Source organism: Hippoglossus hippoglossus, chromosome 18 (genome assembly GCF_009819705.1).
Source record: "Hippoglossus hippoglossus isolate fHipHip1 chromosome 18, fHipHip1.pri, whole genome shotgun sequence".
In the NCBI taxonomy this organism is placed as follows: domain Eukaryota; kingdom Metazoa; phylum Chordata; class Actinopteri; order Pleuronectiformes; family Pleuronectidae; genus Hippoglossus; species Hippoglossus hippoglossus.
This window is the reverse complement of record NC_047168.1, coordinates 1,959,475-1,985,728: the sequence shown is the minus strand read 5'-3', so window position 1 is coordinate 1,985,728 and position 26,254 is coordinate 1,959,475. Positions and strand designations below refer to the sequence as shown.

Genomic DNA, 26,254 nt, shown 5'->3' with positions numbered 1-26,254 from the left:
AAACCAGACAGAGTCAAAATGTTCCAAAGTGTCAGTTTGTCTTGAAGAACCATCACAGAGCAGATTAATGAAGTGATAACATACAAGTACATCACAAGACATTTCTAGTTTCTCTCACTGTAAAGAAACAATAGACAGAACAAACATCATCCAAATATTCATGAGTGCATTAATGTTATAAGAATCACTATTGAGACAATAACTGTTTTTCTAATGTCAGCATGTGTTCTCTCTCTTTCACTCAAGGAAGCACCATCCACGCATGCTGTAGCAGACAAATGGTTTTGTTTCTTCACAGGAAATTAACCTCCATTTTCCTCCCTCATCCAAATCTGCAACACCACATCCGACTTTCATCGAGCCAAGTGGGTTTACACCCTGATACCAGGAGCTGAATGAGTAGTTACTCCCGTCGGACCAGTAAATCTGAGGATCTCTGTACAAACCGATCGATGCTATTTTGAGAGATGTTATCAACTCCTGTATCTTCTCTCTGTCAGCGTCGTTCCTCACAGTGGCCAGATCTGTGTAGTGTTCTCTGCAGTGCCTCTGAGCCTCAGTCCAATTCTTTGATGTATTCACCAGCACAAAGTCAGAATCCTCTAATGTTCCTGCAGTTAAGTTTGAGAACAAAAGAGGGATTGTTGAGATCACACAATGGTTTTCAAAGTCATATCTTATACATTATGTTGTATGGTAAAGATCAATATAAAGCACATCATTACCATTGTAGCAGACAAATGGAATCTTACTAAGGCAGTCATGATCATACCATGTTGCATACTTTGAACCCTGCAACACACAGAGCTCATTGGCTGCTACATAGTTTGGGTCAGGAGACTCCCAGTTCCTATATTCAGCTCCACTCTGGTTGAACCCATCTGACCACTTCCAGTCAATATGACTGTACAGGCCAATCCAAACCTCAGAGCTGTGACCAGCGGCAGAAACTGTGTCGTTAAGTTTCTTCATTTCTTCAGTGTTTTCAATAGTGGCCAGGTCTGTGTACGTCTCTCTGCAGTAGCTCTGAGCTTCAGTCCAAGTCATTTCATCAGGCACAAAGTGGTACTGATGGAGGAGGCATGTGGAGAAGGTGAGGCACCCTGAGGATGAAACCAGTTATTTGTGTTATGTATGAGGACTCAAATTAATCTCTATATTCAGATTTCCTGTTAGACATCATACAAACAGTGAAATTCACTGACCTGAGAGACACAAGACACCAATGAAGATCCCTTCCATCCTGATGCTGCTCTGTGGACTGTCTGTGCCAGTGTTCACCACTAACACCAAACTGAACTAGTTCTAGTGCAGCTTTAGGGAAATGTAACACCAGCTCCTCCTCTTCTACTGAAAATAGTCAGTGTTCTGTTGAACTCTTTATGCAAAAAGGCAAAGATGCAAACAACATTTTTCTTGTTTATTTCTGGAGGCCTCTCACTATGCAGATAGTTCTGATCGTATCTGACCATGACTGGTCTCTGCCTCCACCCCTGTGCAGGTGGTGAGTGAATGAATGTCTGTTTGTCTTGCTCACACCATGGATCCAATGATACCTCTGTGACAGGGATGTTGGAAATGTTTATCTATTAATGTTGTGATCACCTCTAATTCCATCCAATATGTAGATCAGATGAAAACAAGGATGAAAAGAGAAGAAAAAGAGATGATGATGATGATTATTAATAATAATAATAATAATAATAATAATATATTATTATTATAATGCTATCATCTATGCATTATTAACATTATAACTCTTCTGACAATATTTCCTGGTCTCTCTCTCTCTCTCTCTCTCTCTCTCTCTCTCTCTCTCTCTCTCACATTGAATCTGGTTCTCGAGGTTTCTTAGTTCTAGTAAAAGAGTTTTTTTTGTGTCAACTTTAAGTGCATGGGGATAATCTATTTTATGATTTGTAATCATAAATCAAATTGAATTAACTCATTACCCAATTGCATATCCTCAGGCTATAACCCTACTGGATATTGAAGCCTGCCTTCAGGTATCCAGTGTTCATCTTTACAACATGGATGTGTTCATGGAGACACAATTTGCACCACATGTCTCAGATCCAGTCCTTCTAGGCCCGAGCACCAACTCAGCCCCAGCATGTTGTGTGTTTCCTGATCTCAACCAACATGATAACTCTTCTTTCCAGTGTTCTGGCTGCTTTGCATTGTAAATCCTCTCTGGCAGGAGTTCTTTGTATTCACTCATCTCCCTCAGGGTTATTTGATGTCATCAAACTCTGTATTATATCTGTCCTGGGTCTATGAATGTGTTTCAGGGTGGATTTTGGAAACTTGCTGATTTCAGAATGTCTGCTTTCACAGCAGGGTCATTCAGGTCCAGAGGAGTCCTGCAGCTTCACTTCAAGAACGAGGAGAGAAAGAAAACACAAGTTTACAGTGGTACTAGCTTTGTGAAGAAGTACTTGGATCTTTTATTCACAACACAGTGAGGAACCTCTGGTCTCCAGGCTGCATGTTGCCCACAAGACACTTTGATCAGGACTGTCAGACAATTCACAAAAACAGAAACTCAGAAATAAACTTCCACCCTATGGTTGTTTGCCACCTTCAACCTGTGCAGTTTATTTCTGCATACATTTTTCATCTGGACTCATATGAGGTCACCCTGACCTTTGACCACTGAAATCTAATCAGTTCATCTGTGAGTCTATGGCTGTGTTCCAAATCCCTCACTAATCACTGTATAGTGCACTATATGCTGAGTTCGCCATTTTTTAGTGGTGTCCAAATGTTTACAGGTTTGTTTTATACCCTATGTAATTGATTCATTGTTTCCCACAATGCATCATGAAAAGTAGTGTACAACCAATGGTCACTAACCAAACAATATATACCATCATGCATTTCACTTGTGGTAGAGAGACGGGAGGAGGGAGGGCAGCAGGAACAGCCCGACCTGTCGTTCTAATGTAAATAGAAGCAGAGCGGTGCATCACAGCACAAAGTGTGGGAAACAAGTTTATTTCCACATTTAAAGATGATCATCCAACATGTGTTTTTACATTAATGCTGCAAAATAAACATTTAAAATTTATTTTGGGATTTTCCACGTTGCTGTTGTACATTTAATTCCTGTGGCAATGATGTCATTTTTTTGATGCAGACAAAATGCGCTGAATAGTGTGTGAAAGTTTTTTTGTTCTTTTTCGATGAGCTCACTACATAGTGCTCTATATAGCAGTCACTTTTTGTTTTTGTATATTTGTGTTTTTGGATTTGTACTCTGTATTTTAATCTTCCCCTTCCTCGTGTGTCCCTCGCCTCAGTTTAGTTGCGTCCATGTTGTGCCATTTCCTGTTTTATTGTGACCTTCACTTCCTGTTCCCCCCATGTGTCATTGTTGGTCACTTCAATCTTGTGATTGTGTGCACCTGACCTCATGTGTTTCACCTGGGTTCAGTTATTCTGTCTGTGTCAGGTCGTCTCTTCACTTTGGTTCTGTTCAGTCCAGCTCCTGTGTCTCTGTTTTGAGTTTCAGCTCTTGGATCACCTGAGTTCTCTAACCAGCCTTCTGAGTGTAACCAATTTAATTTGTTGATTAAGTATTTTTCCCTGCACTTTTTCTTTTGTTCTGTTTCTTTGGCAGCATTTGTGTTCAGTTATACAACAAACGTGACATTAACGAGGCAAAAAATACTTTTTGTGAAGTCGATGACCTTGAACTACTTTCAGTTGTAATCAAATCATCCTTGAAGTGAATATTTGTGTTGGATGTAACAAAATTCCCTGAAAGTGTTTGTGATATATCACATTCACAAGAACATGAGGTCACCGTGACCTTGACATTTTACCTTCAGTCACCAACATCGTTTCAGTTCATCTCTGAGTCCAAATGAAGCTTCGTACAGAATTTGACATGTGTTCATAAAAATGGGGCAGACAAACAACCTGAAAACCTCCACCTAGGTTGTTCTGCATCAAAGGAAAAATACACATTAAACATTAGACCAACATGTCTTTCAGTGTGGTCACTTCTGGCTGAATATGTCTGTCAGGTCATGGTCAAGACCTGTCAGACTGTCCAGAAGAGAAAAGTAATGAGTTCAATATTAAGGACAAGCTAGCTTGGGGGTTGTTCTCCAGAGGCTGGTGAAGTATTTTCATAAATCAGGGGCCACAATTTACACAGAGGGGCCAATGATATATCAAACATCCATGTCCAATTCCTGATTCCGTAAGATGCACATTTAAAGATTCAGTGTGTAGAATTTGGTGAGATGTAGTGGTGCAGTTGCATATTGCAGCTGAGTACCCCTCACAGCTCGCTCCCCTTCCAGACCAGCTCCTGATGTAAATATAAAGTATTTAAATATAAGGGGCTCATTTAAGGGGGAAAGAAGTCCACAATTTTTAGAATTAAGATGAAACACACTAGTTAAAACATCAGTAGGATTATTTCATATTCATTTTCTGCCAATCGATCCCTTTCACCAAAATCTTACACACTGAACCTTTAATTCATTCCATGTTTACTTTTAGCTCCATAGCTTTGAACACAAACCATTAAATATATTTAGAAATGTTTTTCTCGTTCAAGCAAATTGTGTTCTTCCAAAAAACCTGGAAAATAAAAAGTTATTAGTTTATTTAGACAACTGACAGGACATTACCTCAGGAAACATGCAGCTGAACTGGGTGAGTTGTGTGATGCAACATATGATCGATATTTAAATTCCCATATATTAGTCTTCACTATACCTGACATTCATGGTCTCAATAGCTGCTTCTTTCTGATATCTCTGTCCCAGCTACTATAATGGGGGAAGGTTCCTGATGCTCACAGAGGAATCAGGGCTCCTCCTTGGTTTTCACATCATGGACCATAGAAAGAATTCATAAAATGTTTCTGTGGGTCCAGGAATTTTTTCACTTTCTTTAAGATTGCGAGATGAGAGTGTTTGATAACATTTTTGATGATTTCTCAGGAAATAATTTATGTATCTTGACTGAAAAAGAAATCAAGCATGATTGGTGCAACTTGGTTGAATTTAAGGGGACTGTTGGGCCTTGGTGGAGTTATGCACTTTACTCAGTGGCACTGTAGTTTGATCATAGGGCCTAAAATTCCCACCAAGCTTATGTTTTAAAGCTGTGTTATGTTTGCAAGACATCCACAGTGAGCAAGAAGCGAATCAGAGATTTGTTGGTGGTAAAATCCGCGAGTGCATCTGCAGGACTGTTTACTCCCTTTGTCTGTGTCTCTGTTTGGCCTTTTTAGACCTTCTTTTGTCTCAAACTCTGAGGCTGTGTTAGAGCTGTGCTGAACCGGGATGGAGGAGAACAACATGTTCCTCTGAACTACCCCCTGACCCCAACCATCCTGAGACTGAGACAGACTCCTGCAGTACACCAGCCAATCCACTGGTCAGTTACACTTTCTGAAAGAGTGAAAGTAAAATTCATTAAATACCCTGAAATCAATGAAATTATTTTTAATTGTAAAAGATACTTCCTGTAAGTGGCTACACTGAAAAAAATAACTCATTGGGTGAACTCAATTCAATTGTATCTCCAACTCAATTTAATAAAATCCCTGCAATATAATTTCTTGTCATTAGTCCAACAAATTTCTCTCACATAAAGCTAAAATAACATTTTTACATTAACTAGTTGATTAGTTAGGTTGATTTATATAACACCAACTTATCTTTTTTAAAGGCAGCTAAAGTAAAATATCTACATAGATGATGTGAAATTGATTTTAGTTAGTCCAACACAAAATTATATAATTGGAAATTAATAAGGTAATATTGCTTTTCATCTGATCCCCGTTTAGACGCATGAGACAAACCTTGTTTGAGTTTTTTTTTAAATTTTAAAATGCTCAGAAACTAGCATTGTTAGGACCAGGGTTGCCACCTCCTTTTGTGCTCCTTGTTTTCCCTTCCTGCTGTTTTCCCTTCCCACACTGGAGCTGGGAGGGGCCTCCTGTGGGACACCGGCGCAGCTGACCTTCATCTCGTCATCAACTCCACCTCAGTCTATAAGACCTCAGCTCATCTCCCCTGTCGTCGCCAGATCGTCCGTTCACCAGTGTGGTACTTATCCTGGCTCCTGTGACTACTTCTTTCTTGTCTAATGATACCTGTTAACCCCGTGCTCCCTTTTGCCTCAGATTCAGCTGCGCACCTTCCGTTTGTTCCACTCAATCCACTCTGGCTTCACCCTCCCTGGACTTCGGATCCCCACTGCCTGCCGCCACCACCCCAGCTCCAGCTTTAAACAAATAAACCTGTTTACTACCATCTACCTGCTGTGTTCGTGCTCTGCACTTTTGGGTCCGCTTAAATCAGATCATAACAGAACGATCTGGCCAACATGGACCCAGCAGACACAACACCTACCTCCGGCCAACTACTCCAAGCTTTAACCAGCCAAGGAGTTCTTCTTGGACAGCATGAACAGCTTCTCCAGGCCCTCACGGACAATAACCAATCTCTGGTAAATCAAGTTTCTGAATTAACTCGACAAGTCTCGTTACTGACCTCTCTGTGTGCCTCATCTGCAGCTGCTGCACCACCTAGTCCTGTTCCCCCACCCCCATTACCACCTGCTCCCACGGCTAGTCAGGATTCCCTGGCCACCAACCCCGAGCCCTTTCATGAAGATCTGAAGACATGTCGGGGTTTCCTGCTCCAGTGTGGTATGGTTTTTCAACAACGTTCCTCATTGTTCCCAGCTGACCAATCTAAAGTTCATTACATTTTGGGATTGTTGAGAGGGAGAGCTTTGGCGTGGGCAGAAGCAATATATACACCTTTGTCTCTTACTACTGTGACCTATGAGGATTTTGTTTCCAATTTAAGAGGAGTTTTTGATCATCCTGATTGCCATGGCTCTGCATCAAGACGTCTGTTGAGTCTCCGTCAGGGGTTAAGGAGCGCAGCAGACTACGCAGTGGAATTCTGGACCGTGGCAGCTGATGCTCAATGGGATGAGCGTGCACTAAGAGGGTTTTTTTACAGAGGGTTAAATGAACAGCTTAAGGATGAACTTGCCTCCAGGGATGAACCTGAGAGTCTCAACTCCCTCATCTCTTTAACTATCAGATTGGACAATCGCCTACGTGAACGCCGCCTGGAGAGATCTTCTCGTTCACAACCAGTCACCAGCACTCCCATCATGCCCACAACTCTCACCACAGTTGGTCCACAAAGAACCCACACTATTCTGCCCAGCTTGGCCACTGCTTCTCCTGAGGACGAACCCATGCAACTTGGCAGGGCCCGACTAACTCCTGCGGAGCGTCTACGTCGCTTCCGGGCCGGTGAGTGCCTATATTGTGGTCAAGGGGGTCATTCCCTTGCAACGTGTCCTATTCTGCCAAAAGACCGGGCTCGTCCGTAAGGGTGGGGGTACTGATGAGCCAAGCCAACCACTTCCCCCCACATAAATCCCAGTTACGAGTCTCAGCTACTATCTGCTCCAATCAGTTGTCTCTACCCCTCCTAGCTCTTTTCGACTCGGGGGCCGAAGATAATTTCCTTGACTACAATGTTGCCATACAGTCGGCTTTAGTCCTCGAGCCCTTAAAGACTCCCTTGAATGCTAATGCTCTGGATGGTAGGTTTTTTGCTAGGATAACCCACCAAACTACTCCCCTTACCCTCGTCCTCTCTGGTAACCACCGTGAGACCATTTGCCTCAAGATAATTTCATCTCCAAATGCACCCCTTGTTCTTGGTCACCCATGGTTGCGAAAACACAACCCCCACATAGATTGGGCAGCTGGGAGAATTGTAGGTTGGAGCAGTTTTTGTCACTCAACGTGCCTGCAGTCAGCTTTGTTCCCAGCAGATGGAGCCAACTCCTCAGGTTGCCCTCAGCCTAAACCACCAGACTTATCAGCCCTTCCTCTGGAGTACCATGATTTAGGTGAGGTTTTTAGCAAAGACCGAGCACTTTCTCTACCCCCCCATAGACCTTATGATTGTGCTATTGACCTGCTCAGGGGCTCAACTATGCCCGCTAGCCAGTTATATAATCTCTCGCGCCCGGAACGAGAGGCCATGGAGAATTATATTAAAGAATCCTTAGCTGCTGGGATAATCCGCCCATCCTCTTCCCCTCTCGGTGCTGGTTTTTTCTTTGTCGTGAAGAAGGATAAGACTCTCCGCCCTTGTATTGACTTCCGTGGCCTGAATAACATCACTATCAAGAACAAATACCCCCTTCCACTAATCAGCTCTGCTTTTGAACCTCTTCAGGGAGCCTCTGTCTTCTCCAAACTGGACCTCCGCAATGCTTACCATCTGGTGCGGATTCGGGATGGGGATGAATGGAAGACAGCTTTTAACACACCCCTGGGGCATTTTGAATATCTCGTTATGCCTTTTGGATTGACCAACGCTCCAGCAGTTTTTCAGGGACTGGTGAATGATGTCCTTCGTGACTTCCTTAACCGTTTTGTTTTTGTATATTTAGATGACATCCTGATTTTCTCCAAAGACCTCAGTGAACATGTGTCCCATGTCCGGCTAGTTCTCCAGAGACTACTGGAGAATAAGCTTTTTGTCAAGGCAGAGAAGTGCGAGTTTCACACCAGCTCTGTCAGTTTCCTGGGGTACATCATCGAGGGTGGGCAGGTGAGGACGGACCCTGAAAAGATTAAAGCGGTATCTGAATGGCCCACACCCACTACTCGCAAGAAACTGCAGAGTTTTCTTGGTTTGCAAACTTTTATCGCCGCTTCATCAAAGGTTTCAGTCAAGTGGCAGCTCCCCTCTGTAAACTAACTTCTTCCTCTGTGCAGTTTTCCTGGACACCGGAGGCAGAGACAGCATTTTGCAAGCTCAAGAGTCTCTTCATCTCTGCTCCGGTGCTAGTTCAACCAGATCCCTCTCTGCAGTTTGTAGTAGAAGTGGATGCCTCGGATACTGGGGTAGGAGCTGTTCTATCCCAACGTTCTGGTCCAGATCACAAGCTTCACCCATGTGCCTATTATTCGCGTCGCCTGTCTCCTGCTGAAAGCAATTACGATGTTGGGAACAGGGAGTTGTTAGCGGTCAAGTTAGCTTTAGAAGAGTGGAGACATTGGCTGGAGGGGGTGGAGCAACCATTCATAGTTGGACGGATCACAAAAATTTAGAATACATTCAGTCAGCTAAAAGGCTAAATTCCAGACAGGCTCTGTGGGCTTTGTTTTTCTGTCGCTTTAACTTTACATTAACTTACCGCCCGGGTAAACGTAACATCAAGCCGGATGCTCTCTCCCGACAACATATGTGTGAGGTGTCCAATACAAGTTCAGAAACTATCTTACCTCCCTCCTGTGTTGTGGCAGCAATCACATGGGAGATTGAAGCGGAGATCAGACGGGCACAACAGAATCATCCTGATCCAGGTACAGGCCCACCTAACCACCTTTTCGTCCCAGATTCTGTCCGTGCTCAGGTCCTACAGTGGGCTCACACCTCTAGGTTTGCCTGCCACCCTGGAATTAGCCGCACTCTCTCTCTCCTGAAGAGACACTTCTGGTGGCCCACGATGGATGCAGATACACATTCATATGTTGCTGCCTGTTCTGTGTGTGCGAGGAGCAAGGCGTCCCACCGTCCTCCAGCTGGCCTTCTGTGTCCACTTCCAGTTCCTAACCGTCCCTGGTCACACATCGCCTTGGACTTCGTCACTGGTCTACCTCCCTCACAAGGTAACACAGTTGTTCTCACCATTGTGGATAGATTTTCCAAGGCTGTCCATTTTCATGCCCTGCCCAAGTTACCATCTGCTCAGGAGACTGCTAACCTTTTAACTGACCATGTTTTCCGTCTACACGGCATACCAGTTGACATCGTTTCTGACAGGGGTCCCCAGTTCACCTCTCATGTGTGGAAGGCTTTTTGCCAAAACCTTGGCGCCAAGGTCAGCCTATCTTCCGGATTCCACCCACAGACCAATGGACAATCAGAGAGGGCTAATCAGGACCTGGGGTCTGCCCTGCGTTGCATCTCAGCACTCAACCATTCAACCTGGAGCTCTCACCTGACCTGGATCGAATATGCCCATAATTCCTTAACCAACGCGGCCACTGGTATGTCCCCTTTTGAGGCTTCTCTGGGGTATCAACCACCTCTGTTTCCCTCCCAGGAGAGCGAGTTGGCTGTACCCTCCGTTCTGCATCACCTTCGTCGCTGTAGGAAGGTCTGGAGGGACACCCGCTCAGCGCTCCTTCGCTCTGTGGAAGCCAACAAACGCCTCGCTGACAGACGTAGGATTCCTGCTCCCGCCTATAAGCCAGGTCAGTCAGTGTGGCTTTTCCGCCAAAGACATTCCGTTGAAGTCCGTATCCAAGAAGTTAGCCCCTCGTTTCATAGGACCATTTGGTTATTGAAAGAATAATCAGTCCCTCTGCTGTCAGGCTGAAGCTGCCCAATACCTTGAGAATACATCCCACCTTTCATGTTTCACAGTTAAAACCAGTTTCCTCTAGCCCTCTGTGCCCTCCAGCCAAACCCCCTCCACCCGCCCGGATTATTGACGACCACCCAGCTTTCTCCGTGCGGCGCCTTCTGGACGTCCGCCGGCGTGGCAGAGGCCTGCAATATCTGGTCGACTGGGAGGGTTATGGTCCCGAAGAGCGCTGCTGGGTGCCCCGGTCATTCATTCTGGACCCTCCGATGGTCAGGGGCCTTCCATCAGGCCCATCCTGACAAACCGGGGTGGTCGCCTGGAGGCGTCCATTAGGGGGGGGGTACTGTTAGGACCAGGGTTGCCACCTCCTTTTGTGCTCCTTGTTTTCCCTTCCTGCTGTTTTCCCTTCCCACACTGGAGCTGGGAGGGGCCTCCTGTGGGACACCGGCGCAGCTGACCTTCATCTCGTCATCAACTCCACCTCAGGTCTATAAGACCTCAGCTCATCTCCCCTGTCGTCGCCAGATCGTCCGTTCACCAGTGTGGTACTTATCCTGGCTCCTGTGACTACTTCTTTCTTGTCTAATGATACCTGTTAACCCCCGTGCTCCCTTTTGCCTCAGATTCAGCTGCGCACCTTCCGTTTGTTCCACTCAATCCACTCTGGCTTCACCCTCCCTGGACTTCGGATCCCCACTGCCTGCCGCCACCACCCCAGCTCCAGCTTTAAACAAATAAACCTGTTTACTACCATCTACCTGCTGTGTTCGTGCTCTGCACTTTTGGGTCCGCTTAAATCAGATCATAACAAGCATAGTAAAAACCAACCAACATTGAAAACTTTTTGTTTGTTTTACAACAAATATCAAGAAACAAACTGATCAGGAAATAAAAGCAACACAATCCTGACAGTAATCCTGAATTCAACATCAATACAAATACATATATTTTTATACTTATAATATATTAACTTTTACTTGAATACACTTTTCTTTAATGCTAAACCTTTTGAAGTGCACTGGAAACAAATGGTAATCTTAACAGCTCTGTAGCAGAGTGACTTGCAGCATTAAGAGGCCAAGAAAACTACAGTGTTCTCCTAATATTCAACATGACATCCATACAGCCATAAAGAAGCCAATTTACAGAGTAATGTCTCCCCTTGGGTCCATGCATCTGGCAATATTGATCACAATTGTTCAGAAATAGCCATTCACCAGTTTGACTCTCATGCCCAGCTCTGTAGCTGGTGAAAAATAAATGCCTAGCAATCCCCCAGTCCCCAAAACAACAAGGCAATAAACTTGTTTCCGGTTTTAACTCATTATAACTCATTAAAGCAGTAATTTAAATGTAGCTTCTAATCTGTAACAGAGTGACTGGCAGCATTAAGAGGTCATTCACAACCAATGAAAACTACAGTAAAATCGTGTTTATGTCCATTTGGCCTGAGTTGAGAGTCATGAAGGTGACAAGGCAGCAGTACAAAAGTGGTGTAGAGCAGAGTCAAAGTCACATAGATGGAAAGGGGAAGTTATGTGGACAAAATTTCCATATGTGAACATACTTCTCCCAGCTCATGGAAATCCAGTCATTAAAAATGTCGGACCCAGGAAAACATCACTGAGGTCGCAGAACTTTGTCGGCTGTGTTTCCCGCTCATGCAAACAACTTTATTTTCAGCTGCTGTATCTTTGCATAGAGCTTGTGCCAATTCAAATTCATTTCTGAATAAACTGGAAAGTGTACTTGAGGTTGTCTGGAAAGCTCAGATCAAAGCATTAATGAGCCCAAACAGCATGATGAACCCCATTATCACCCTTCCTAAGTTGTCCATGACTTTGATGCCTTCAATCACGATTCCCACGTCCTCTGGCTCCACATCTCCATCTCTTCAGATAGTGTATATCCACATGATGGCGAGTGCAATGTCCCTCTCTGCACCCTCAGTGGCGGAGGCCTAAACAACCCAAATACAAAACACTTTTTCAGTACAATGCTGAACAACACAATAGAAAATTACAAACAAAAATATAAAGTAGAATTCTTACATGAACTGCAGTTTGAACTTAGTATCTGATAATAATCAGATACTAAGTCATAATGATGACACAGAGCTGCTGCCGGTGAGAACAACTGACAACCGTGACACGGAGCCGTTCAACGGTGGGGACGTTCCGCGGTACCGACGTTATGCGGCCGGTGTGTGGCTATATGAGCTCATAATTCCTCTACATATGACACATTTCGGCTGCTAAAAATGCCCGTGGCTTAAGACTAAAGACTAGTGGTTATAGACCTGGGCAAGTCACCACTGTAACTCACTTAAACCTTTAGTGAGTTACAGTCACTGTCACTCTGCAGCGAGGAAAAGGCGGACATTACTAGCTAGCTAGCCAGATTGCCCGCCAATTCTGATTTGACTAAAAACTGAGCAAAAGTTGCCTGGATTAAGTTTTGACGGCTGTTGCGCATATTTCAGTCACTATTACGGAATGTACATTATTTGACAGCAGGAAACATTAAATATATTTACTCACCAAGGTTTGGTCTTCCACCTGCGGCAGTGACTCTGGCTTGCAGCTCAAAGCAGACTGAGAAAATGGCCGCCAAAGAAAATCGGGAGAATCAACCACTAGGGGCGGTCCCCCAATTAAACTCATTTATTTTGCGTTCATGAATGTGATGAGTGAAACAATTAAAATATTTTGTCATACATCTGTAAAATATGTATGTACACTATTTAAATGGATATATATTAATAAAGCAAACAATATTTAAATTTGTCACCTAAGAAGGGCTTGAATAATTTTTTTGAGTGTATAGAAATACAATTAAATAAATAAATAATAATATATTAGAGGAACAAACATCATATAATACAAACACAGCCCTTCTGACTGATTGTCTCCTTGTGTATTTGCAGTTCATACTCAAACACGCAAACAAAAGCTTGTGTGTAAAAACCCTGGTCATCAGGGCATGGAAGCTCTCGGATGGAGAAAGGGCTCGAGCCTGCAGCCTGCTGGGCCTCCAACGTGCTACTGTAACATCTGTAAGAGACGCTCCTTCCCCACGAGGCTTCAGGGAAGGTAAGAGAGGGAGGGGTTAACTGTTCTACATATAAACTGTGCTTTTAGTAGAGTACATTCATAAAGACGTGTGGAAGAAGCAACCAACATATCTAGATCATGAGTACACACTAATACTCCCAAAAACATGAAGAAAGTCTTGCTGTTGATATACTGCATATAAAAACAAGATTCTATGTGTTAGTGATAATCAGTAAAACTATCCCAGGGATATTCCAGCAACTGAGTGTTGTACCTCCATAAGGTTCAATCAATCAATCAAATGTTATTTGTATAGCCCATATTCACAAATCACGATTTGTCTCATAGGGCTTTAACAAGGTGTGACATCCTCTGCCCTTAACCCTCAACTAGAGTAAGGAAAAACTACTAAAAACCCTTTTAAGGGTAAAAAGAACATAGAATCCTCAGAGAGAAAGTTGAGAGCTCTGTGTGAGAGCTCAATGTTTCCTAATCTCTATAAACAGATTTTGTGTGTGAAGTTGTTTAACTTCCTGTTTCGTTATAAAGTTGTAGTTTCATGGATTTGACTGTTGATGTCAGAGAGAATTATTTCAAAAATGAACATGGAAGCAGAGGCCAAGGGAGGACTGTCTGTGACCTACATTTCCCATAATGCAACTTTAAAGCATTTTTCTTTGCACCTGATAACTTCCACCTCCTTTTAAACTCTACTCCCTCAGTTTATATTTCAGGGTTTCCGTTATAAATGTGTGGTTTTCAAACTCAAGCCAAAGTAACCGGTTTACAGATCTTCTCACACCCACACAATGAAAACTGTTTTCACAGATGACTTTATATGAGTGTTAACGGTGAAGACAAGAGTCTTGACTGCCCCCTGGTGGCTGACTGAAGTACAGGCCATACACACTGCCCCCTCAATGTTAGTGGAATTACCTGGAAAAAGCTAAAATGACTTGATTGACATAAAGAAACTTGAAGTGGAGAAGCGTCGTCCATGTTTATATACAGTTCATGGATTTTTACAGACTGAGTAAAACTTGTCATGGTGGGTAAACTGTGTAAACTAACACTAACTATGTAAAATGTTGGAATGTCCCTTTTACAATCTCAAATTTCGTTCAAATAATATAATTGCAATGCTTGCTTTAAGCTTTCAGCCACAAATTATAGATCTATTCCAATGTGGCTTTGCTGCATGTGCACTGTCAGCCTGTCCAACACTGTTTTCTGTGGTACAAGAAATTTCTTCTACCTCTTCCAGGTCCATCCTGTTGTCAGCTAAACTCATTTCTTTGCTGTGGAGTAGATAAATAGAATTCATGTGCCACTTGGCGACCTGGTTCTTCAGTGGGCCCAATGAAAGAGCAAGTTAACTGGCTGCATTTCTGATGCCAGCTAAAGCATGTCTTTGTTGTTCGACCCAAAAACCAGCAAAGGCTCATTTATTGGGGTCTGAATTTGAATCTGTAGTTTGGACGTTTTTCTGTGTCAAGTTAAACTTCATATTTCAGTTGTTGGCGTGATGCTAATAAGCATCTACTTTGTAGAGAAGAGGGTCTGTGAGCGGAAACTGTAAGGGAAAAGGGGGGACAATGTGACCATAAAAATAAAATTATTAAATTCAAAATGTTTTTTAGATGTTATTAATAACTGCATATCGAAATCTATGTGTCCTTGGATCCAATCTTTTTTGCTCCTAATGCCAATCTTTTAATTTAAAAGAAACACACACCGCTCAAGCCAATCAGAATCGAGCAGCCGCGGCATCAGAAAGTTGCTGTGTGCCTGAGAAATAGCTAGCTACCTCCTGCTAAAGGCAAAAATGGACACATTTTTAAAAAGAAACAGACCATCAGACAAGCAGACTAAAGATGACTCAGCTGCAAAACTGCCACAACCATAAAATACCACCTTGACATCTGAAACTCGGAGGAATGAAATCTCTTCTTCCATTTGCCACCACATACCTCTGTGAGTCTGGCTTTTCTACATTGCAGGTATTGAAAACAAAGCACAGAGCATATCTACAAGTGGAGAATGACATTCGTCTGACAGCCATAAAACCTAGGATAGATAAAGTGTGTAGGAGCCACCAAGCCCACCCCTCCCACTAGTGAGGGACCAGGTATACACACAGAGACACACATACTTGTATGACAAGCACTGTTTATAACGGGAGAGAGATACTGAATGTAAAGAATAACAAAATAGAAAAACTAGAATATATATGTATATATAACTGTGTTTACGGTTAATATTACTGTACAGAAATGACAAGGAATGTTTGTAACACATGACAAATTATTATTTATTAAAAAAAATAAGGGAAATATATTAAGAAGCTGTATGTTTAATTTTGGATATTTGGAAGTTTGGGAGCCCCTGGCATAGACCATGAGGTCCAGCTAGTAGACCTGTAGCTATGCTAACGGGTAGAGGCACATACATCTAGACCAGGGGTCTTCAACGTTTTTCAGGCCAAGGACCCCCAAACTGATGGAGAGATGGAGCAGGGACCCCCTACTATACTGTATACATTGTATAAAATAGTGTTTTATATTAAACAGGGCCTAGTGCCATGTATAAACATAGCTACCCTGTTATTGTGCATTCAATACTAAGCTATTCAAATAATACACAGGTTCATATATTCATGTTTTTCTTATTGTGTGTCGCTGAACGTATGCATTGCTGACTGAAAGATAACGTCTTCTGCCTCCATTTATCCGTTCGCTACAATATGTTGGATTCATGTTAATGTGTATTTTAAGACATTTAAATGTGTGAAAAAAAAATTGGTTGGAAAAAAAAATTTGAAATTAAAAAATTGTCTAATCAACCAAAAATTCCGCGACCCCCCTGCAGTACCTCCGCGGACCCCCTAGGGGTCGTGGACCCCCTGTTGAAGACCTCTGATCTAGACAATACTGTCAATAACAGGATTTACTTGAGCTGTATTAAAATAAGATCCTATATGTCAGGTCATAGTGTATGTATGTGTGTGTGTGTGTGTGTGTGTGTGTGTGTGTGTGTGTGTGTGTGTGTGTGTGTGTGTGTGTGTGTGTGTGTGTGTGTGTGAGAGCCAGACTCGTGGTCAGACACTCGTGCATGAATTGCATTCAAGGCAATGCAGCCTACTTGCATAACACATTTCATACAGAGGGTAAAGTTAATTCACTGACAGAGCAGAGGGATGTGGTGTCACCTTGTGTATTGTTTACAATGCAGATTATTGACATAATACAAAACCAGTAATTTAGTTTAATTTTACCAGAGAACCTAACAGTCCCATGAGCCTTTGGATACGATGTGACCAGCCGTGGACTTGTCCATAGGAGACGACTGACTTGCTCGATGTCAGTTGATGACAGATAAGCAGATACACACACAAAGCCTACCTGGGTAGCAGGGAACATAATATTGATCACACACACAAGGACGCAAATCCCCACATTTAAAGGACATTTATTCTTTATTTTTCTCTTTTATTTGGGACTTTAACAGAGCTACATACAAAATACTCCCAATCCCCCCCCCCCCCCCCCCCCCCCTGTAGAGACACACTTAATGCAACGTTCTTCACATTATCTGATCAGTCAACACCAATTAATACAGATAAACCTTGTACAGCCAAATCAGAAGTGCTTACTATTAATGCAAGGTTGTATAAATAGCGTCTCCGTCTTATGAGACTCAGTTGAGCTTCTGACAGGTGGTTCCTCACCATGTGGAGCCATCAATCTATTCAACTCATTCTTGGAAAGAGAAGTATTCCTCTAAAGGTCTTAGAATCTTTGGTCTGAACCCAGTTATTTTAACTGCATTAGTATATTTGTGGTGACTTTCAGCTTTAAATAAGCTAACACTAAATTAGAAGGATGACTATCTCGCTTGAAAACTATGGACATGATCAGAACATGCATTGCTCTAACTGACTGGATACCTGCCACCTCCTCTGTCTGCATAACAGTGTCAGAGGGCTCCAGCCTTCTTCTGAGATCAGTGAGCTGAGACGCAAGGTCATGAACAAGCCCACAGGGGGCACTGTTTCCCCACCAACGATAAAGCCCTTCGCCTGCCCAATGCACATTAACGGAGGAGCCAGCAAGCTGCCCCAATGAAGTTTATATATTAGCTTGATACCACTTTTAATGTCTTGGAAATATACAGAAAACAGGAAGCTATTGCCACAACATATAGTCATTTTGTCTGTAAAGATTCTAAGTCATCCAGGTCATGGTTGTCCAAGAAAACCTGGTTCGATGGCAACTGGACTTGGATGCAGATACTTGTGTAGCGGGGGAACACTAGGACCCAGGCACAATTTGGCAAATCAAGGGAGAGCATCTCAGCAGTTAAAAGGCCGATTGAGCACTGGTGTGTGTCAGCATTCATTCCTGCTCTTGTGATCATGCCTGTGCACATGTCCTTGGTAAGCCAAACAAACTTTTGTTTTAATCAGAAAAGTGTGATTGTTGGGGTAATGTAGGGGTGCAAATGCACCTGGAGGTATTGGAATTTTAATGTAAATATTGAATGTGTTGAGGTTTTTCCAAGAAAACTTGGTTAGATTAAGGGCTTAAAGGCAGAGGATGTCACACCTTGTTAAAGCCCTATGAGACAAATTGTGATTTGTGAATATGGGCTATACAAATAAATTTGATTGATTGAAGAAGGTTTTACAGAGTCAGAGGTAATTCGCACTGTGATTAAGATCATAAAACCTGTTACATTTAGAGATATGTTAACTAACAAAAGTGATTTAACTGTTGAGTTAAAGTGGTTTCTCCATGTCAACATACAAGTGCCACTGTTAATCAGCAGGAACATCCTGAACTGTCCTCTGTTGGGCCAGGATTTCTTTAAGTCATTTAGTGGGAATGGGATCTAAGATACAAGTTGTGGGTTTAGAAGATGAGATTATTTTTGCTCAGCTGATCAAGGGTGATCAGAGAGAAGCTGTCTAAATAATTGATAAGATTCTCAGCTGTTTCTGAGATTTCTGTTCTTGATAGGGTATTAGTGCCAACTGAGGGCAGGAGATGGTTGATTTTATTTCTAATAGTTAGAATTTTATCATTAAAGAAGGTCATAAAGATGTTGCTATTCAGGGATTGAGGAATACTGGGTTCGGTGGAGGTGTGACTCTCTGTCAGCCTGGCTACAGTGCTGAGGAGAAACCTGGGGTTGTTTTTATTTTCTTCTATTAGTGTGGAGTAGTAGGCAGCTCTTGCTTTGTGGAGGGCCTTCTTATAAACTTTAACACTATCTTTCCAGGCGAGGTGATTTTCAACACGGTTGTTGGAGCACCACTTCCTTTCTAGTTTTCTTGACGCTTGTTTTAATTCATGTGTGTTGAAAATTACACCAGGGAGCTAATTTACTATGTTTTACATGTTTCTTTTTTAGAGGCGCTATGGAGCCTAATGTTAATCGTAATGACTTTACAGAGCTATCGACAAGATGGTCAATCTCAGTGGAGCTAGTGTTTTTAAAGAATTTGTTGGTTATAGTGACGGATAATACGGGGTTAAATGTAATTGGAATTATTTCCTTAAATTTAGCTACAGCACAATCAGGTAGACATCTAGAAAATGAGTTTTTTATTAGTGGCATGTATTCTGATAATGAGAAATCGAAGGTTATTAAATTATGATCTGTAAATCGGATTATGTTGAAGTAGTATTAGATGTTCAATTTTGACACCGTATGATAGTACAAGGTCAAGTGTGTGGTTACAACAATGAGTAGGTTGGTGTACACACTGACTGAAACCAAGTGAGTCTAGTACTGAAATAAATGCTACGCTAAGGCTATCATTATTAGTGTCAACATGAATATCAAAGTCACCGACAATAATAACTTTGTCTGATTTTAGGACTAGGTTTGATTAAAAACTCAGGGAATTCCATTTAAAATTCAGAATAAGTCCCAGGAGCACGGTAAACTACAGCAAATATGATTGGCTGTTGGTATTTCTTGGATGGGTGTGGAAGACTAAGAACAAGACTTTCAAATGAGTTGTAGCTTACTTTAGGTTTAGGATTAATTGATAGACTGGAGTTAAAAATAGCAGCAACTCCACCTCCTCGGCCAAAGTCTCAGGGAACGTGTGTATTTACATGACTGGGGGGGGGGGGGGGGGGGGGGGTAGATTCATTTAGGCTGACATATTCATGGGGATGCAGCCAGGTCTCAGTGAGGGACAATAAATCAACTTTTTGATCTCTTTACTAAAATAACCTTCGATGATAGTGATCTTGTGTTTAAAAGTCTTTGTTTGTTGAGTTGTTGCAGAGGTTCTGTTAATTTGTATTAGTTTTTTATGTTGAATTCTCCCTCTTTTAATGTTTGATTTAAATAATTTAATGGGACGGGGGACAGACACAGTCTCTATGGGGTTGTGGTTGTGTGACTGATCCAGAGGGAGCGCAGAGAAGTGTGTATTACTGCAGCTCTGCGTCCTGGTCCCAACTCTGGGTTGTCCTTTGGGGTTTATAAACTGAGTAATATTCCTAGATAAGAGAGCTGCTCCATCCCAAGTGGGATGAACGCCGTCTCTCCTAACAAGACCAGGTTTCCTCCAAAACGTTTGCCAACTGTCTACAAAGCCCACACCATTTACAGGACACCACCTCGACAGCCAGCGGTTAAAAGACAACATGCGGCTAAACATGTCATCACCTGTCGTGTTAGGAAGACGTCCAGAGAAAACTATAGTGTCCGACATCGTTTTTGCAAAAGCACAGACCGACTCAACATTAACTTTAGTGACCTCCGACATACGAAGCCGGGAGTAAATGTGATTGGTCAAACTAGAAACACAAACCAGAAGGCTTCAGTCCCCAAAATCTTCACCTAAATAAAGGATTTATTATTTCACCTCATCATTCTATTCTATTTGATTTGTATAGCGCCAAATCACAACATACATTATCTCAAACCACTTTACGTATTAAGGTCCAGACCTTGAATATAACAGAGAAACCCAAAAATTTCCAAAATGAAGAAGGTCTGGACACTGACAACCCTATCATACACTGTGAGCTCTGTAGCTGCTTGTAGTCACAGCAACACAATGTTTACACTCTATATTCAGATGTAAAAGCCATGTTTTTAAAGTTATCAAATTAAAAATGGAAATATTCCACTGTCATGTGACAAATATATAAATTTGTGAGTGTGTGTGTTGTACATGCAGTGTGCGTGTACATTCCTGTTTTGGGAATGATGGGGTAAATGGGGCTGCAACTGCATACATTGCAACTGCAGTCTATGGTCTTACCCCTAGGGGTAAGCAGAGTCGAATAGAAGGCTGCTATAGACTGTCTCCTAAAGCATTGAACTTAATCAGTATCAATTTATGGGATTATGTTGAAGTACTAATTCTTTAGACATTATTCAGAAAAAATTTAAAAACCTGTGGTTATTTGTTGCCCCTTTGCAAACCTGTGAGTAAGAAAACAAAGGATTTGTTTATAAAGTGTAAATAACAGTTTTAATGATGAGGGTCAGACTCTTCTAATACTGGACCAGATGCTAAGTCCTGACTTCTTTTCCAACACTTATACTTTGCTATTACTGGAGTCTCAATAGTTGGTCAAAAGAATTCACTGGAGATGGTCAGAGTTCAATGCAGTAGAGTTTATTTTTTTTACAAGATGTAAACCCGAGCTGGCTCCGGAACCCAACTGAAGACTGAGCTTCAAACCCTCTGCTTATATGCTCATCCTCGTCTCTGCTGTTGCCCGTTCAACCAATCAGGAGGTGGATCTCTCCACCTTCTGATTCGTCCCGAAACCTAATGGTGTCATACTTTCCCAAGTTGACTTTGTCTCCCCCTACAGTTACGTCAGGGGTCGATTCTAATGGTGTATTAAAGTTGTGGTTGTTGGTCCAACTTCTGACACCATTATAAATCTTGGAGTTTTGGAGGCCTCTGTTTCAGGCCTTACTCGATTTAGAAGGTCCTGTCTCCAGACTCCATTAGATTCGGCGATGTCTATCTGCATTTTTCATAAATTATTACATTTCCACACACTTAATATAGGTATAAAAAAAAAATCATTCCAGTAAGGGCGCATACATTATTACATTACTTTATGCTGGATATATGGTGCTGTCTGGTGAAAGCGTACAGTTGCAACCAGAAATCTGTTTTACATGGGCTTGACCTGTGCTGTGGGTCTTTGTCATTCCCTAAGTATAAGACATAATCAGCTGTAACATTATTAACCTGCCTAGCAACTAATTACATTTTCCTTCAGATGGAGACTCTCCCTGTGTCTGGTGTTAATTAGACATTCTTCCCGGGCTGCGTAAAGTTCCTGATGCTCTTTAAACACAGACGCACAGTTTAAGCATATAAGCACAAAGGCTAGTTTTTCTACAACAGAATTCATTGGTATGGTTTAACTGCGTACAGTGATAGAGGTGTGTATATCTGCAGACATGAAACATTAGCACATGCAATAAAAGTTGAATTCAAATATTAAAGCTCAGTCTTTTTTTTCTTGTCAGAACCTTTTTCCTCCTTGTGGAAAACTTTCCCATCAGCCTTTTCTCTCCACTTCAAGGTGACGCCACTCAGTCCTTTCTCCTTCAATCTTTCCTGGAACTGAAAAACAGAAATGGCAGCTATTTGAAATACTTTGAACAGATTCCTTTGCTCTCTAAGACAAAGAGTTATGTGTTTTTAGTCAATTCAATTCTATTTATATAGCATATATATCATAATATAAATCATCTCAAGGAACTTTACAGAGAAAGTCAAGACTTTAAAATGTATAGAGAAACCCAACAGTTCCCACAACGAGCAGCACTCTGGAGACTGTGGAGAAAAAAACTCCCTCGTTAACTGGAAGAAACTTCTAGAACCAGACTCAATGTGGGCAAGAAGGAGAGGGGGGTGTAAAAGAGGGAAGAAAAGAGAGAGAGTGGGAGGAGAGTAGGGTGGAAAAGAGGGAAGAGAAGAGAGAGAGAGAGTGGGAGGAGAGTAGGGTGGAAAAGAGGGAAGAGAAGAGAGAGAGAGAGTGGGAGGAGAGTAGGGTGGAAAAGAGTGGATGAAGAGAGAGATAGGAGGAGAGGGTGAGAGAGACAAACAAGAGTGATGATTATTAATGGAAATATGTTATTAGTGACAGCAATAATAATAATAATAATAATAATAATAATAATAATAATTAAAAGGAGAAGATTAAGAATTATAATTGTTGTTTGTCTGAATCCTGCAGCTCTGGACACATAAATTTGTGATCGTCACATAGCAATCATGCCAAAATCAGGATGTATGTTTCCTGGTCTCAAATAAAAAACTGCAGATCTACATTAGAAATACCTGGAAGAATAATCTGTCAAAAATAATTAAAGTAGTCAACATGATTATAACTCTTCTTTCCATTGGTGTGGCTGCTTTGCATTGTAGACCATCTGTGACTGCAGTTTTTTTACATTCACTCGTCTCCTTCATGGTTATTTGATGATGTCAAACTCTGTAATACATCTGTCCAGGGTCTATGAGTGAGTTCATGTTTCAGGGTGGATTTTGGAGACTTGCCTCTTTCAGAATCTGTTCTTTCACAGCAGGGTCATTCAGGTCCACAGAGGAGTCCTGTAGCTCCACCCTCACCTTCACCAACGTCTTAACTGCTGCTTAGACAAAGAACGAGGAGAGAAACAAAACACATGTTTAATGTGGTGTATAGTTTAGTGAAACCTACAGTTATTCCTATGGAGATAGAACTACTCAGATCTTTGGTTTAAAACACAGAGTGAGGAGCCTCTGGTCTCTGTGCTGCATGTTGCCTACAAGACAGTTTGATCAGGCCTGTCAGAAAAGTCACAAATAAATAATAAGCAACTCAGAAATACAAAAAGGATTCTCACTTGGGACGCTGTAGCAGACAAATGGTTTTCTTTCTTCACAGGAAAATAACCTCCAGTTTCCTCCCTCATCCAAATCTGCAACACCACATACGACTTTCATCGAGCCAAGTGGGTTGTAACCCCTATACCAGGAGCTGAATGAGTAGTTACTCCCGTCGGACCAGTAAATCTGAGGATCTCTGTACAAACCGATCCATACCAATAAGAGAGAGGGTATCAACTTGTGTATCTTCTCTCTGTCAGTGTCGTTCCTCACAGTGACCAGATCTGTGTAGTGTTCTCTGCAGTGCCTCTGAGCCTCAGTCCAATTCTTTGCTGTATTCACCAGCACAAAGTCAGAATCCTCTAATGTTCCTGCAGTTAAGTTTGAGAACAAAAGAGGGATTGTTGAGATCACACAATGGTTTTCAAAATCATATCTTATACATTATGTTGTATAGTAAAGATCAATATAAAGCACATCATTACCTCTGTAGCAGACAAATGGAATCTTACTATGGCAGAAATAATCAAACCATCTTCCATAGTACTTCATGGCCACACAGAACTCATTGGCTGCAAAATTGTTTGGGTCAGGAGACTCCCAGTTCCTATATTCAGCTCCACTCTGGTTGAACCCATCTGACCACTTCCAGTCAATATGACTGTACAGGCCAATCCAAACCTCAGAGCTGTGACCAGCGGCGGAAACTGTGTCTTTAAGTTTCTTCATTTCTTCAGTGTTTTCAATAGTGGCCAGGTCTGTGTACGTCTCTCTGCAGTAGCTCTGAGCTTCAGTCCAAGTCATTGCATCAGACACAAAGTGGTACTGATGGAGGAGGCATGTGGAGAAGGTGAGGCACCCTGAGGATGAAACCAGTTATTTTTGTTATGTATGAGGACTCAAATTAATCTCTATATTCAGATTTCCTGTTAGACATCATACAAACAGTGAAATTCACTGACCTGAGAGACACAAGACACCAATGAAGATCCCTTCCATCCTGATGCTGCTCTGTGGACTGTCTGTGCCAGTGTTCACCACTAACACCAAACTGAACTAGTTCTAGTGCAGCTTTAGGGAAATGTAACACCAGCTCCTCCTCTTCTACTGAAAATAGTCAGTGTTCTGTTGAACTCTTTATGTAAAAAGGCAAAGATGCAAACAACAATTTTTTTCTCATTTATCTCTGGAGGCATCTCACTATGCAGATAGTTCTGATCGTATCTGACCATGACTGGTCTCTGCCTCCACCCCTGTGCAGGTGGTGAGTGAATGAATGTCTGTTTGTCTTGCTCACACCGTGGATCCAATGATACCTCTGTAACAGGGAAGTTTGAAATGTTTATCTATTAAAGTTGTGATCACCTCTAATTCCATCCAATATGTAGATCAGATGAAAATAAGGATGAAAGAGAAGAAAAATAAACGATGATGAGTATAATTAATAATATTATTATTGTTATTATTTTTTAGACTGATATCATCTATTAATTATTTTCATTATAACAACCATTCTGACAATAGTTCCTGGTCTCTCTCTCTGTCTCTCTCTTTGGTGGTAAACAAATAAAATTGAATTAACTCATTACCCAATTGCATATCCTCAGGCTGTAACCCCACTGGATATTGAAGCCTGCCTTCAGGTATCCAGTGTTCATCTTTACAACATGGATGTGTTCATGGAGACACAATTTGCACCACATGTCTCAGATCCAGTCCTTCTAGGCCCGAGCACCAACTCAGCCCCAGCATGTTGTGTGTTTCCTGATCTCAACCAACATGATAACTCTTCTTTCCATTGATCTGTCTGCTTTGCATTGTAAATCCTCTCTGGCAGGAGTTCTTTGTATTCACTCATCTCCCTCAGGGTTATTTGATGTCATCAAACTCTGTATTATATCTGTCCTGGGTCTATGAATGTGTTTCAGGGTGGATTTTGGAAACTTGCTGATTTCAGAATGTCTGCTTTCACAGCAGGGTCATTCAGGTCCAGAGGAGTCCTGCAGCTTCACTTCAAGAACAAGGAGAGAAAGAAAACACAAGTTTACAGTGGTACTAGCTTTGTGAAGAAGTACTTGGATCTTTTATTCACAACACAGTGAGGAACCTCTGGTCTCCAGGCTGCATGTTGCCCACAAGACACTTTCATCAGGACTGTCAGACAATTCACAAAAACAGAAACTCAGAAATAAACTTCCACCCTGTGGTTGTTTGCCACCTTCAACCTGTGCAGTTTATTTCTGCAAACATTTTTTTTTCTGGACTCATATGAGGTCACCCTGACCTTTGACCACTGAAATCTAATCTGTTCATCTGTGAGTCTATGGCTGTGTTCCAAATCCCTCACTAATCACTGTATTGTGCACTATATGTTGAGTTCGCCATTTTTTAGTGGTGTCCAAGTGGTCGTCTCTCTTGGATCACCTGAGTTCTCTTACCAGCCTTCTGAGTGTAACCAATTTAATTTGTTGATTAAGTATTTTTCCCTGCACTTCTTGTTTTGTTCTGTTTCTTTGGCAGCATTTGTGTCCAGTTATACAACAAACGTGACATTAACGAGGCAAAAAAGGCTTTTTGTGAAGTCGATGATCTTGAACTACTTTCAGTTGTAATCAAATCATCCTTGAAGTGAATATTTGTGTTGGATGTAACAAAATTCCCTGAAAGTGTTTGTGATATATCACATTCACAAGAACATGAGGTCACCGTAACCTTGACATTTTACCTTCAGTCACCAACATCGTTTCAGTTCATCTCTGAGTCCAAATGAAGCTTCGTACAGAATTTGACATGTGTTCATAAAAATGGGGCAGACAAACAACCTGGAAACCTCCACCTAGGTTGTTCTGCATCAAAGGAAAAATACACATTAAACATTAGACCAACATGTCTTTCAGTGTGGTCACTTCTGGCTGAATATGTCTGTCAGGTCATGGTCAAGACC

The 26,254-nt window shown here is 41.9% G+C and overlaps 1 protein-coding gene and 1 long non-coding RNA gene across 3 annotated transcripts in view; one reads left to right on the top strand and one right to left on the bottom strand.

Moving 5' to 3' along the window:
• Positions 1-218: 218 nt before the first annotated feature.
• On the bottom strand, positions 219-24,621 carry LOC117779188 (lymphocyte antigen 75-like). 2 transcript variants are annotated; one of them, XM_034615182.1, is made up of 5 exons: positions 24,273-24,621; positions 23,796-24,170; positions 23,335-23,681; positions 10,955-10,959; positions 219-265 (listed from the first exon to the last, which is right to left on the bottom strand). In XM_034615182.1, exons 1-5 carry the CDS (start codon positions 24,307-24,309, stop codon positions 238-240), a joined length of 792 nt encoding a protein of 263 aa, XP_034471073.1. In that variant the 5' UTR covers positions 24,310-24,621; the 3' UTR covers positions 219-237. The 2 variants fall into 2 exon arrangements, with proteins under 2 accessions (XP_034471073.1, XP_034471072.1); XM_034615181.1 differs by lacking the exons at positions 219-265; positions 10,955-10,959 and adding exons at positions 21,845-22,059; positions 22,999-23,090 and having other exon boundaries at positions 23,328-23,681.
• Positions 1,436-26,254, top strand: part of LOC117779210 — a 30,773-nt gene continuing 5,954 nt past the window's right edge. Inside the window, exons 1-2 of the long non-coding RNA XR_004616952.1 lie at positions 1,436-1,504; positions 13,313-13,478. This is a non-coding gene — a long non-coding RNA (uncharacterized LOC117779210). The remainder of the gene's footprint in view (positions 1,505-13,312; positions 13,479-26,254) is intronic.